At 61.1% G+C, this 13,032-nt stretch overlaps 1 protein-coding gene across 7 annotated transcripts in view; it reads right to left on the bottom strand.

Moving 5' to 3' along the window:
- Nucleotides 1-13,032, bottom strand: part of LOC127045828 (potassium voltage-gated channel subfamily H member 2-like) — a 65,670-nt gene that overhangs the window by 33,850 nt on the left and 18,788 nt on the right. For all 7 annotated transcript variants that reach the window (XM_050942498.1, XM_050942499.1, XM_050942501.1 and 4 more), the window contains exons 2-4: nucleotides 7,803-8,234; nucleotides 4,209-4,596; nucleotides 1,645-1,844 (exon numbers count right to left, since the gene is read on the bottom strand). In XM_050942498.1, the coding sequence (XP_050798455.1) occupies nucleotides 1,645-1,844; nucleotides 4,209-4,596; nucleotides 7,803-8,234 (1,020 nt within the window). The remainder of the gene's footprint in view (nucleotides 1-1,644; nucleotides 1,845-4,208; nucleotides 4,597-7,802; nucleotides 8,235-13,032) is intronic.

The raw sequence follows: 13,032 nt of genomic DNA, 5'->3' as shown, positions 1-13,032 counted from the left end.
CGAAACGAAAAAAGTTGGGGACCACTGCTCTAGGTTCTTGCACTCTGTCATTAGTTGCTCTTGTTTTCCTATTTCGTTGAATTTAGTCCCGCTCAGCCCACTGCCAGCTGAGTGAATGGAACCCCAGGCCGACAGCAGGTTGAGTGGCTCAGCCAGGGCATCAGCCGCTGGCCTGCTCAGCCTGCTGCCAGCCTGGGGTTCCTTGCGGGTCCACAGGCCAGCAGCAGGTGCTGAGTGGGACCAGCGGCCGGGACCCCGGGTGGCAATGGGGCAGCAGCCAGAACCCCAGAGCAGCAGTGGACTGAGCCACTCAGACCTCTGTTGCGTGCCATAAAAAATCAGCTCGCGTGCCACCTTTGGCATGTGTGCCTACCTTTGCCGACCCCTGCTCTATACGCTAGAAAGGAGATGAGCATATTACAGTTGTTGGACGGCTCCATTTAGCAGTAACAGGGCTATAGGAGCAAAGAATCCTGTGGCACCTTATAGACTAACAGATGTTTTGGAGCATGAGCTTTCGTGGGTGAATACCCACTTCGTCAGATGCATGTAGTCACATGCATGTAGGGCTATAGGAAAGTCAGTCAACATTTTTTGTTTCTCTGATGAAAATTGGCCCACTCCCTTCCCCATACCAAACTTGTCACAAATAATTGTCAACAACTTAATTTTCTGTTTTTGGCTAAGATACTGATTTTTTTTTTAAATATTGAAACTGAATTCAGGATTGTTAGCAAGTATTTTTGGCGAACAAATTTGTTAAATGACAATCTAAATGGCAACACAGCACTGCTTTCCTGCTTGGCTCACCCCCCAGCCTGCTGGTCCAACAGCTGCAGTAGAGGAGGAGATAGGTGGAAAACTGCAGGACCCCAAAATCCACCTCTTGGGGTGCAGAGTGGCAATAGCAGCAGCAAACCCTCAGCTCCAATCACACGGCAATGGGCACCGCCGCCAGCCCAACGGACCATGGTGAAGTTAGCACAGCATCTGATCTCAGGGACGGGGCACCCATGGAGCCACAGCAGCTCATCCTGCCCTGTGCAGCTCCCCCTGGATGAGATGGATCGCTGAGAGCCTGGGGGAGAGACGCGCTCCCCAGCTAGGGTGACCAGACCCAGATGTCCTGATTTTATAGGGCCAGTCCCAATATTTGGGGCTTTGTCTTATATAGATACCAATTACCTCCACCTAGGGTGACCAGACAGCAAATGTTAAAAATCGGGAGCGGGGTGGGGGGGGGAATAGGAGCCTATATAAGAAACAGACCCAAAAATCAGGACCGTCCCTATAAAATTGGGACATCTGGTCACTCTGCAGGTAAATTCTTTCCCCCACCCCTTCCCAGAGACCCCAACAGCCAATCCTCTCCCTCAGACTGTGCTGCATTTGGTTCTGTCTAGGACCCAGCAGCCCTGCTCTTACACGCTCCACTGCTTCCCGTCTTTCTGGGCTCCCGGTAGAGCGGTGCCCCCAGACCTAGTGGTGCCCCAGGCAGCTGCCTGTTCTGCCTATGGCTAAGGACGGCCCTGACTCTGTGACACGCAGGGTCCGTCAGGGGAGCTGGGTGTGTCGGGTCCGTCGGGGAGCTCGGTGAATCGGGGAGCCGGCCACGCCGAGTGCAGGGGCCGTGCCACAGCTCACCGCGTTCATGTCGATGCCGTTGGTGTAGGACCAGGCGTGCTGGAAATACTCCTCCAGGCGCTGGCGCAGTGGGTTGGGGATCTGGTGGAAGCGGATGAACTCACGGACCCGCAGCATCTGGGTGTGGTAACGGGCGGTGCCAGAGTAGAGGCGCTGGATGATGGCCGAGACGTTCCCGAAGATGCTGGCGTACATCAGGGCTGGAGGCAGAGAGGCAGCAGGTGAGCATGCGGACGCACACACACGTGCACGAGCATACACATATGCAACCCCCTTCCCCGCCACACCTCCCAGCATGCTCCCCTGGGCGGGTGGGATGGGGCAGGAGTGGGGCAGGCAGGGATGGGCGAGAGGCAGGCGCAGGTGTGGGTGAGGCAGGGAGTGGGGGGTGGCAGGCAGGGGACAGGTGTGAGGCAGGCAGGGGGCAGATGGGGTCAGGCAGGGGGCGGGGCAGGCAGGGGCAGGCAGGCAGGAGGCGGGCAGAGTGGGCAGGCAGGGGGCAAGGGGCAGCAGATGGGAAGGGCAGCGCAGGTGGGGTAGGCAGGGGGTGGGCGCAGACAGGGCAGCACAGGGAGGGGGTAGGCAGCACAGGCAGGCAGGGGTAGGCAGGGGGCGGGTGCAGGCAGGAGGCAGGCAGGGCAGCACAGGCAGGCAGGCGTAGGCAGGGGGCAGGCAGGGGGCGGGCAGGGCAGCGCAGGCAGGGGGCAGGCAGGGCGTAGGCAGGGGGCGGGCGCAGGCAGGGGGCGGGCAGGGCAGCGCAGGCAGGCAGGGGTAGGCAGGGGGCAGGCAGGGGGCAGGCAGGGCAGCGCAGGCAGGGGGCAGGCAGGGCGTAGGCAGGGGGCGGGCGCAGGCAGGGGGCGGGCAGGGCAGCGCAGGCAGGCAGGGGTATGCAGGGGGCGGGCAGGGCAGCGCAGGCAGGGGGCAGGCAGGGCGTAGGCAGGGGGCGGGCAGGCAGGGCAGCGCAGGCAGCACAGGCAGGGGGCAGGCAGCACAGGCAGGGGGCAGGCAGGGGGTAGGCAGGGGGCAGGCAGCACAGGCAGAGGGCAGGCAGGGGGTAGGCAGGGCGTGGGCAGGGGGCGGGCAGGCAGGGCAGCGCAGGCAGGGGTAGGCAGGGGGCGGGCAGCACAGGCAGAGGGCAGGCAGGGGGTAGGCAGGGCGTAGGCAGGGGGCGGGCAGGCAGGGCAGCGCAGGCAGGGGGCAGGCAGGGGGCAGGCAGCACAGGCAGGGGGCAGGCAGCACAGGCAGGGGGAAGCCAGGGGGCAGGCAGGCAGGGGGCGGGCAGGGCAGCGCAGGCAGGGGGCAGGCAGGGGGGCGGGCAGGGCAGCGCAGGCAGGCAGGGGAAGGCAGGGCGTAGGCAGGGGGCAGGCAGGGAGTAGGCATGGGGCAGGCAGGGGGCAGGCAGGGTAGCACACGCAGGGGGTAGGCAGCGCAGGCAGGCAGGGGTAGGCAGGGGGCGGGCGCAGGCAGGGGGTGGGCAGGGCAGTGCAGGCAGGGGGCAGGCAGCACAGACAGGCAGGGGGCAGGCAGGGCGTAGGCAGGGGGCGGGCAGGCAGGGCAGCGCAGGCAGCACAGGCAGGGGGCAGGCAGCACAGGCAGGGGGCGGGCAGGCAGGGGACAGGCAGGGGGTAGGCAGGGGGCAGGCAGGGGGCAGGCAGCACAGGCAGGCATGGGGCGGGCAGGCAGGGGGCAGGCAGGGGGCAGGCAGGGCGTAGGCAGGGGGCAGGCAGGCAGGGCAGCGCAGGCAGGGGGCAGGCAGCACAGGCAGGCAGGGGGCAGGCAGGGGGCAGGCAGGGCATAGGCAGGGGGTGGCAGCGCAGGCAGGCAGGGGGCAGGCAGGGGGCAGGCAGGGCGTAGGCAGGGGGCGGGCAGACAGCACAGGCAGGGGTAGGCAAGGGGCAGGCAGCACAGGCGGGGGGGCAGGCAGGCAGGGCAGCGCAGGCAGGGGGCAGGCAGGGGGCAGGCAGCACAGGCAGGGGGAAGGCAGGGGGTAGGCAGGGCATAGGCAGGGGGCGGGCAAGGGGCAGGCAGCACAGGCAGGGGGCAGGCAGGGCATAGGCAGGGGGCGGGCAGGCAGGGCAGCGCAGGCAGGGAGTAGGCAAGGGGCAGGCAGCACAGGCAGGGGGCAGGCAGGGCATAGGCAGGGGGCGGGCAGGCAGGCAGCACAGGCAGGGAGTAGGCAAGGGGCAGGCAGCACAGGCGGGGGGGCAGGCAGGCAGGGCAGCGCAGGCAGGGGGCAGGCAGGGGGCAGGCAGCACAGGCAGGGGGCGGGCAGGGGGCAGGCAGCACAGGCAGGGGCAGGCAGGGGGCAGGCAGGGGGCAGGGCAGCGCAGGCAGGGGGCAGGCAGGGGGCAGGCAGCACAGGCAGGGGGCGGGCAGGGGGCAGGCAGCACAGGCAGGGGGCAGGCAGGGGGCAGGGCAGCGCAGGCAGGGGGCAGGCAGGGGGCAGGCAGCGCAGGCAGGGGGCAGGCAGGGGGCAGGCAGCGCAGGCAGGGGGCAGGCAGGGGGCAGGCAGCACAGGCAGGCCCCCGCAGGCAGCACCCCGCCCGGCCCCGCCCGGCACTCACAGCCAATGAGCATGACGCAGATGGAGAAGATCTTCTCGGAGTTGGTGTTGGGGGAGACGTTGCCGAAGCCCACGCTGGTCAGGCTGCTGAAGGTGAAGTACAGCGCTGTGACGTACTTGTCCCTGATGCTAGGCCCCGGCAGCGAGGTGTTGGCGCCCAGGGGCTTGCCGATCTGCTCGCCCAGCGCGTGCAGCCAGCCGATGCTCTGCTGCTCCATGTTGCCGATGGCGTACCAGATGCAGGCCAGCCAGTGGGCGATGAGGGCGAAGGTGCACATGAGCAGGAAGAGCACGGCCGCCCCATACTCCGAGTAGCGATCCAGCTTACGGGCCACGCGCACCAGACGCAGCAGCCGGGCCGTCTTCAGCAGCCCGATCAGCGTGGTGGTCTGAGGGCAGAGGGGCAGGGGTCAAAGCCACGGGGACCATTCCGCCCACCCCGGCCGGCTTCCCGCAAAGCCCGGGGCCCCTGCTTCCAGCTGGGCCTGTCCGGACTCCCTCCGGGGCCCCTGCATCGTCAGGCGTGTCCGGGCTCCCCCCGGGGCCCCTGCATCCATCCGGTCTGTCTGGGCTCCCCCCGGGGCCCTTGCATCTAGTCAGGCGTCTCCGGGCTCCCCCCAGGGCCCCTGCATCCATCTTGTCTGTCTGGGCTTCCCCCAGGGTCCCTGCATCCATCCAGCCTGTCCGGGCTCCCTCCGGGGCCCCTGCATCCATCTGGACCCTCCAGGGTCCCCCCGGGGCCCCTGCATCTGGCCAGGCGTGTCTGGGCTCCCCCGGGGCCCCTGCATCCATCCGGTCTGTCTGGGCTCCCCCTGGGGCCCTTGCATCCATCCAGCCTGTCTGGACTCCCTCCGGGGCCCTTGCATCCATCCGGCCTGTCCGGGCTCTCCCCGGGGCCCCTGCATCCGGTTAGGCGTGTCTGGGCTCCCCCCAGGGCCCCTGCATCCAGCTGGGCCTGTCCAGGCTCCCCCTGGGGCCCCTGCATCCATCCAGCCTGTTCGGGATCCCCCCGGGGCCCCTGCATCCATCCAGCCTGTTCGGGATCCCCCCGGGGCCCTTGCATCTATCCGGCCTGTCCGGGCTCCCCCCCGGGGCCCCTGCATCCGGCCAGGCCTGTCCGGGCTCCAGGGCTGGCTTTAGGAAGTGCGGGGCTCAATTCGAATGGTTTCGAAGGGGCCCTGGCAGGGATGACTAAAAAAAAACCAAACCAAACCAACAACAAAAAACACCTGTAGAAAACCACGTGGGACTTGTACTCACCGGGCGGTGCTCTGAGTCTTCGGCGGCGCTTCGGCGGTGGGTCCTTCACTCGCTCCAGATCTTTGGCGGCACTGAAGGACTCGCCGCCAAAGTGCCACCAAAGACCCAGAGCAAGCGAAGGACCCACCGCCGAAGTGCCCCGAAGACCCGCGGCGGGGGCCCCCCGCCCGCGAATTACTGCCGAAGCGGGACCCACCGCCGAAATGCAGCCTGCTCTTCGGCGGTAATTCGGTGGCGGGGGGCTCCCGCCGCGGGTCTTCAGGGTACTTCGGTGGCAGGTCCCTGAACGGAAGGGCCCCCCGCCGCCGAATTACCGCCAAAGACCGGGTTGCACTTCAGCGGCAGGTCCCGCTCCGGCGGTAATGCGATGGCGGAGGTCCTTCCGCCCCGGAGCGCCAGCGAAGACCGGGAGCAGAAGAAGCTCCGGGGCCCGGCCCTGCAAGAGTTTTCTGGGGCCCCCGAGCGAGTGAAGGACCCCGCTCCAGGGGCCCCGAAAAACTCTTGTGGGGGCCCTTCCGGGGCCCGGGGCAAATTGCCCCTCTTGCCCCCCCTCTGGGCGGCCCTGCCCCCGGGGCCCCTGCATCCGGCCTGGCGTGTCCGGCTGAGCCAGAACAGGGCTGTTAGAGACGCCTGCGTTCAGCCGCTTTCCACACAACCCCCAGGTCCTTCCCCAAGCTGCTGCACCCCAGGCTATAGCCCCATCTGGGGACGCGACCCCCCAGCCCCAGCTGCCCCTGCAGTGAGTCGGATTAACGCACATTACAACCGGCCAGGATGGGCCAGCGGCTCGCCAACGTTTGTCCTGGTGCCCCTGTCACAGCCCCCCATACATTACACCACGGTTTGAATCTTTAACACCATTAGAAATGCTGGCGGCAGAGTGGGGCTGGGGGCAGCTCCTCCACTTAACCTCGTGACCCCCAGAGCCAGGCCTGGCCAACCTGGGGTTCCTCAGAGGTTAACACGCGGCTCCTTGTACATGTCCCAACGCCGGGGCTGGAGCTACAGGCGCCAACTTTCCAGTGTGCCGTGGGGGCTCACTGCTCAGACCCTGCTCTGCCCCAGGCCCTGCCCCCACTCCACCCCTCCCCGCCCCCTCCCCAAAGTCTCCTGCTGACCGGGAGGTGTGGGGAGGGAGGGGGTGCTGGTGGGTGGGAGGCGCTGGGAGCGGGCTGAGGTGGGGCTGCTGACGTGTTACTGGGGCTCTTTGGCAATGCACATTGGGAAATTCTGGCTCCTTCTCAGGCTCAGATTGGCCACCCGTGACGGGGTCCCGACCCCGTTTCAGAACTCCTGGCCTGGGGAATACTTAGTCCTGCCCCGTGTTCAGGGGAATGGACTAGGCGACCTCGTGAGGTCCCTCCCAGCCCTACAGCGCTGTGATTCTCTGATCTTGTTCACACGAGCCTGGGACAAAGTTTCTGCAACATCTTTATGACGGCTGTGTGTGCCTCAGTTTCCCCACATGCTGCACTGTTACCTGGGGATGGGGAGCTGCTCTCAGGGCAGGCAGGGAGTCACTTGCTGCCGGGGCCCTAACCCCAGAGCAGTGCAGCATGAGAGGACAATGGCAAATCCAATTCCTGGGACGTGGAGCTAAAGCCCCCAGTTCGGGATCACAGGATGGGGAGGGGGGTTACATGGGGGTCGCGGAAAGCAGTCGGGGCTCTCACCTGGACTCTGACCAAGGAGGCCGCACAGACAGACGGACGGAGCCGGACCCGAGGGTTCCCCACAGCCGGGCTGGGCTCGGGGCTGGCCAGGACGGACCCTGCTTCACCCTTCACTGCCCCGGGCTGCCTGACGGGCCCCTAGGCCGGGCGCCAGCTAACGAGTGAACCCGGCTGTGCCCGTGCTGAGAGTGGCCCTGCTGGGGCTGGGTGAGGGGCCCTGATCCCTGAGAGCGGCCGAGTCTCCCTCAGGGGCTCTCTCGGGGGACTTGCTGCCCGGAGCTCATGGGGGGGGGGGTGGTTCAGGCCCAGAGAGCCAGTCTAGGGAGTGATGAGGCCGCGTGGCTCACCCTGGAGGCAGAACAGGACCCCCAGGGGGCTGGGCCAGTGAAGGGGCCGCCCAGAGACTGTCCCGGGGGGGCACAGCCCCGACCCTGTAGGTCTGTGACAGGGGGCGAGGCTGGAAGGCAGCTGGGTGGGACAGGGCTGGGCTGGAAGGTGGGTGGCTTAGATGGGAGTTGGGCTGGAAAGTTCCTGGGTTGGACGGGGGTGGGATTGGATCAGATGGGGCGGGGCTGGAGAGGGCCGGGGTTATACAGGGGTGAGGCCAGCCCCCCATCCCCACGGCAGGGCTGGAGTCGCGCCAGGGCCAGCGCGGTCGTTACCTCCTCGGAGCCGGAACCGGAGCCGAAGACGAGCAGGTCGAAGGGGATGGCGGCCACCATGTCGATGAGGAACCAGCCTTTGAAGTAGTGGATGGCGATGCGGCCCGGCTGGCTCACCACCTCCTCGTTGGAGTTGACGTAGGTGGTGCGGAAGTTGATGAGGATGTCGATGAGGAACATGATGTCCACCAGCAGGTCCACTACGGTGAGCGGGCTGCAGGAGTAGCCGCAGCTGCGCCGGATGTCCTCCTGCTCCTCGCTGAGCAGGAAGGCGGCCGAGTAAGGCGTGAAGACGGCCGTGTAGATGACCAGCAGCAGGATGAGCCAGTCCCACACTGCCTTGAAGGGGCTGTAGTGCAGGATGGTCCATCGGTGGATGCGCGGTGCCTGCAGCTTGTACTCTGGGAGCACGTCGGCCCCAAGGGACAGGACCTGTGGGGACACACGGGGCTGGGGAGCCGGGCGACAAGCCTGCCAGGCAGGGCCATGGGCATCCCACGGCGTGCCCAGAGCCTGGCTCCCAGCATGCAATGCTCCAGCCTGCCCGAGCCCCCGCCCGCTCCCCAAACACCACGCCGCCTGCTTGGCCCCCGTCCACTCCCCAAACACCACGCTGCCCGCTCAGCCCCTGCCCGCTCGCTGAGCCCAGCTCCCAGCATGCAATGCTCCAGCCTGCCCGAGCCCCCGCCCGCTCCCCAAACACCACGCTGCCCACTCGGCCCCCGCCCGCTCCCCAAACACCACGCCGCCTGCTTGGCCCCCGTCCACTCCCCAAACACCACGCCGCCTGCTTGGCCCCCGTCCACTCCCCAAACACCACGCCGCCCGCTCGGCCCCCGCCCGCTCCCCAAACACCACGCCGCCTGCCCGAGCCCCCGCCCGCTCCCCAAACACCACGCCGCCCGCTCAGCCCCCGCCCGCTCCCTGAGCCCGGCTCCCAGCATGCATTGCTCCAGCCTGCCCGAGCCCCCACCCGCTCCCTGAGTACCACGCTGCCCACTCGGCCCCCATCCACTCCCTGAGTATGACATCCCCCCGAGCCTCCCCATTCCCTGAGCACGGTGCCCCCTACTGAGCCCCCATCCTGCTCCCCGAGCACGGCTCCTCCCGCTGAGCCCCCGTCCACTCCCCAAGAATGATGCCCCCATTAAGCTGATCCCCCCATTCTCTCCAGGACGGCACCCGCTGCTGAGCCCCTCCTCCCTTCGGCCCAGTGCCTCCTACCGCTGCACTGACTGAGAGGGGACGGTGCCCCCAGGCCTGGTGCCTGTGTCCCTGGACTGTTCTTTGCTGCTCCCCATCTAAGAGCTGCACCCAGTGCAGGCTGGGAGCAGGGCCGGTGCTGAGAACCCCCCAGACAGACAGCCCTGCAGCTCTCGAGCACCCAGGCAGCACATCAGCTCTCTCTGGGGTGTGGGGGGGCGATGGCCACACACACTGGGCCCCGGCGCAGGAGCACGGGAGCTGCCGGTGCGCCAGGAGCGTTAAGTCGGAAGCAGTTGTGCTGCTGAGCTGTGACGTTATCGATATGAACTGGGACCACATAGATCATTGTTGCAACCAAGGTCCTGTAGTGGCACCAGGGCTGCCCGGGGTGGGTGGGGGGGAATTTGCCCCAGGCCCCGCTGGGGCCCCCATGAGAATATAGTATTCTGTAGTGTTGCAACTTTTTTATGGAAGGGCCCCCCTGAATCCTCTGGGCAGCCCTGGGCGGCACCAAATCTTGTATAAAGGGGCTCACATAAGGTGTCTAAGACCAGGTTCTGGGTTGCTGGTTATGGTTATGCTGTCTGGGTGTGTGTATTGTTTTTGTATGTAAAGTTATAAGTATTGGCGATATCCTGACTGTGACAGTGCCCCCATAAGGCTTTATGGGATATGCTTACGAATGTCTATGTGACATAACTGGCATATGTTCTGTGCTACGTGTGCCATGTGACATCTCTCTGCGAAGGTTCTGCTCTACCGAATCTCTTCCTCCTCTCTGTAGGCATGTGTCACTGGTGGATTCCAAGATCTGAATACTGGCTGGGTACTGGTTTGATTTTAAATAACTGTAGTAAGGCATTTGGGCAGCTTCTTTAGGAAGGAATTTTAAAATTAAGTGCCCAGTCAAGAAGCATTTAACAAACAATGGATGTTGGAAGGCCCCAAGCCACATAAGTCTACCTGGAAACATTCAAGATACCATGTGGGCAACGGCTGCTGCCTGCAAAAACTGAGTCATGCATGGACATGTGACTTGCCCAGGTGACTCCAGAACTCCATCTTGGCGCTGGACTTTGCATAGGAGAGAGGAGGGGGTCTCCACCCACAGGAGAAAGTCTATTTAAACCCCTGGGAGCCCCCTCCATTTTCTCTTCAGCTGGCTCCACCCCCTAGGATACCTGAAAGAAACTGGAACAAAGGGCAGTGACTGCAGGGGTGGGAGCGATTGCTGGACCCAGACTAGCAGGAGACTGGTCTGTAAAAGGAAGCTCACTGGAACTGGTGAGGTGTTATTTGGATTCAGTTTTCTTAGAGAGAGACTTGCATGTTCTATTTTATTTTGCTTGGTAATTCACTTTGTTCTGGCAGTTACTACTTGGAACCACTTAAATCCCACTTTCTGTATTTAATGCAATCACTTTTTACTTATTAATTAACGTGGAGTATGTGTTAATACCCGGGGGAGAGGGGGGGCAAACAGCTGTGCATCTCTCTCTATCAGTATCAGAGGGGTAGCCGTATTAGTCTGGATCTGTAAAAGCAGCAAAGAGTCCTGTGGCACCTTATAGACTAACAGACATATTGGAGCATGAGCTTTCGTGGGTGTTATAGAGGGCGAACAATTGATGAGTTTACCCTGTATAAGCTTTAAACAGGGTAAAATGGATTTATTTGGGGTTTGGACCCCACTGGGAGTTGGGCATCTGCGTGTTAGAGACAGGAACACTCCTGTGAGCTGCTTTCAGTCAAGCCTGAAGCTGTTAGGGGACGTGGGTCAGACCCGGGTCTGTGTTTGCAGCAGGCTAGTGGGTCTGGCTCAAACCAGGCAGGGCACTGAAGTCCCGAGCTGGCAGGGCAGGAAAGCAGGGGCAGCAGTCTGGGCACATCAGTTGGCAGCCCAAGGGGCGTTCTGGGATCCAGCCCATTACACTCTGTATTTCAAATTTGTGCTCTGCTTCTGGATGACACCCCAGACAAGTTGATGTCAGCTCGGCTTAGCCTGCTTGATGGCCCATTAAGGACCATCAGCTACACAACTGATCCATGGAGAGAAGCAGATCTGCCTTGTGGCTCAGCAAGGCAGGGACATGCCTATGGACAGAACGCTGAGGTTTTTCCAGGCCATGTGCTGGGCAGCTTGTCTTTGGAACAAAGAAAGCAGAGACCACATGGCAAAAGACTATAAAAAGCTGCTGCATCTCCTCCATCTTGAACTCAATCCTGCTTCTTACCTCTGGAGGGACCTTGCTACAAACTGAAGCTCTGAACAAAGGACTGAATGACCCATCCCAGGAGGGGATGTTCCAGAGACTTGATTCGAACCTGCAGTTTACTCCATCACTGCTACAAGCCTGAACTAAGAACTCTGCCATCACTGCATGTAATTGATTCCATGTAACCAATTCTAGCTCTCATCTATATTTCTTTCTTTTTATGAATAAACCTTTAGATTTTTAGATTCTAAAGGATTGGCAACAGCGTGATTTGTGGGTAAAATCTGACTTGTCTATTGACCTGGGTCTGGGGCTTGGTCCTTTGGGATCAGATCTGTTTGCAGGCGGCAGCCATTGCTCACATGCTCCCTTGAACGTTCCCAGGCAGACTTCTCATGTGGATTGGAGTCTCCCAAGGCCTATTGTCAGTTAAGTGTTTCTTGATCGGGCACTTAACTTGCAAATTCCCTTCTCAAGAAGCTGACCAAATGCTTCACTGAGGCTACTTAGAATCAAAACACACTGAGATACCAGTACAGAGTCAATATTCATAACTTCAACTACAGAAATGATACAGACAGCACAATCATACCCAGAAAACCAGAGGCTTTCCACAGACACGTCACACGACAACCTTTGTACAATATTTGCTCCAAATATATAACAGTGGTTGCACCAATGATCTGTAAGGTCGCAGGTTATATTAATAACGTCACAGTGACCCAAGTGCTTTCAACAGTAGATTTACAAGACAGAGAATGGCGATAGGCTTCTCTGAATGTAGTAATAAAAGTATTCACCAGCCTCACTACTTGGATCCATCCTATCTTGGTGGATACCTTCCAAAGCCAGAAATAACGGCTGCAGTAATTTTAAGACAACAGTCAAGAATCGCTCATGAGAAAGCCAGTGAGTTTCCCAGGTTGGACTAATCTGAACTTCAATCCCAGCGTATCTTCTATTTATTTCCAAGACACTGAGTCCTTTTGGACACTTGCTGAAAAAGAGTATAAAAAAGCCATTAAATGTATGGCTTTTTTATGTCTTTTGAAGATTCTGCAGCTTGTACTAGCGCTAGTTGGAGTAGGTGGCCTCTGCAGTGTGTATAGGAGAGATTAGGGTTACACTTTTCTCTGAGCAAAGCCTGTATCCACCATGTCTTCCAGAGAAGTTTGCAGCTCCATCAGATGCACAAGCAGCCATCTGTTTGGGGTCCAATCGACAAGCATTTAACTCTTGTAAGATGTCACAGATGCAGCCGATGTGTCTTCTATAACCAGAACATCTAGAAACACATCTACTGGCCTACCCCTGACATCAAGATAACATACGCCATGACTTAACACTTGATGTCCATTTGCATCAGTGCATTCATCAGCCATGTATGCATATCGAATACGGTGAGAGAGGTCTTCACATTTCCATTGCTGAGTCTTTCGCTGTTGCACTGCATTTTTCTAGCCAGTCAGATGAGTTTCTTGCAGAAAGACAGCGAGCGTTTGCTGGTCTTGTTCGGAACCAGTGTTCAGCTTCAGTATGAACAAGTGACAATGCCCTTAACATTGGCCTCCAGTTTGTAGTGTGCGGTATCTCTTGCTTAAATAGGATGTAGGATGCCACAGCCTTGTTTCGTTCACATAAACTGAGTCATGTCTCCACCATTCTTAACAGCCTCATTAAGTTCTACAATTGGCTTTGATAGTGACTGGCTTATAAGGCTTTCTGCATGTCGATGCAGTCCAGAGGATTGGTGTTTTCCAGCCTTTTCATATAGGTTGCCAGTATTGGCTTAGCTGATCAGTCTGGCA

The sequence above is a fragment of the Gopherus flavomarginatus genome, chromosome 2 (assembly GCF_025201925.1).
Source record: "Gopherus flavomarginatus isolate rGopFla2 chromosome 2, rGopFla2.mat.asm, whole genome shotgun sequence".
NCBI classification, from domain to species: Eukaryota; Metazoa; Chordata; order Testudines; family Testudinidae; genus Gopherus; species Gopherus flavomarginatus.
The sequence above is the reverse complement of the archived record's forward strand: the minus strand, read 5'-3'. Positions and strand labels throughout refer to the sequence as shown.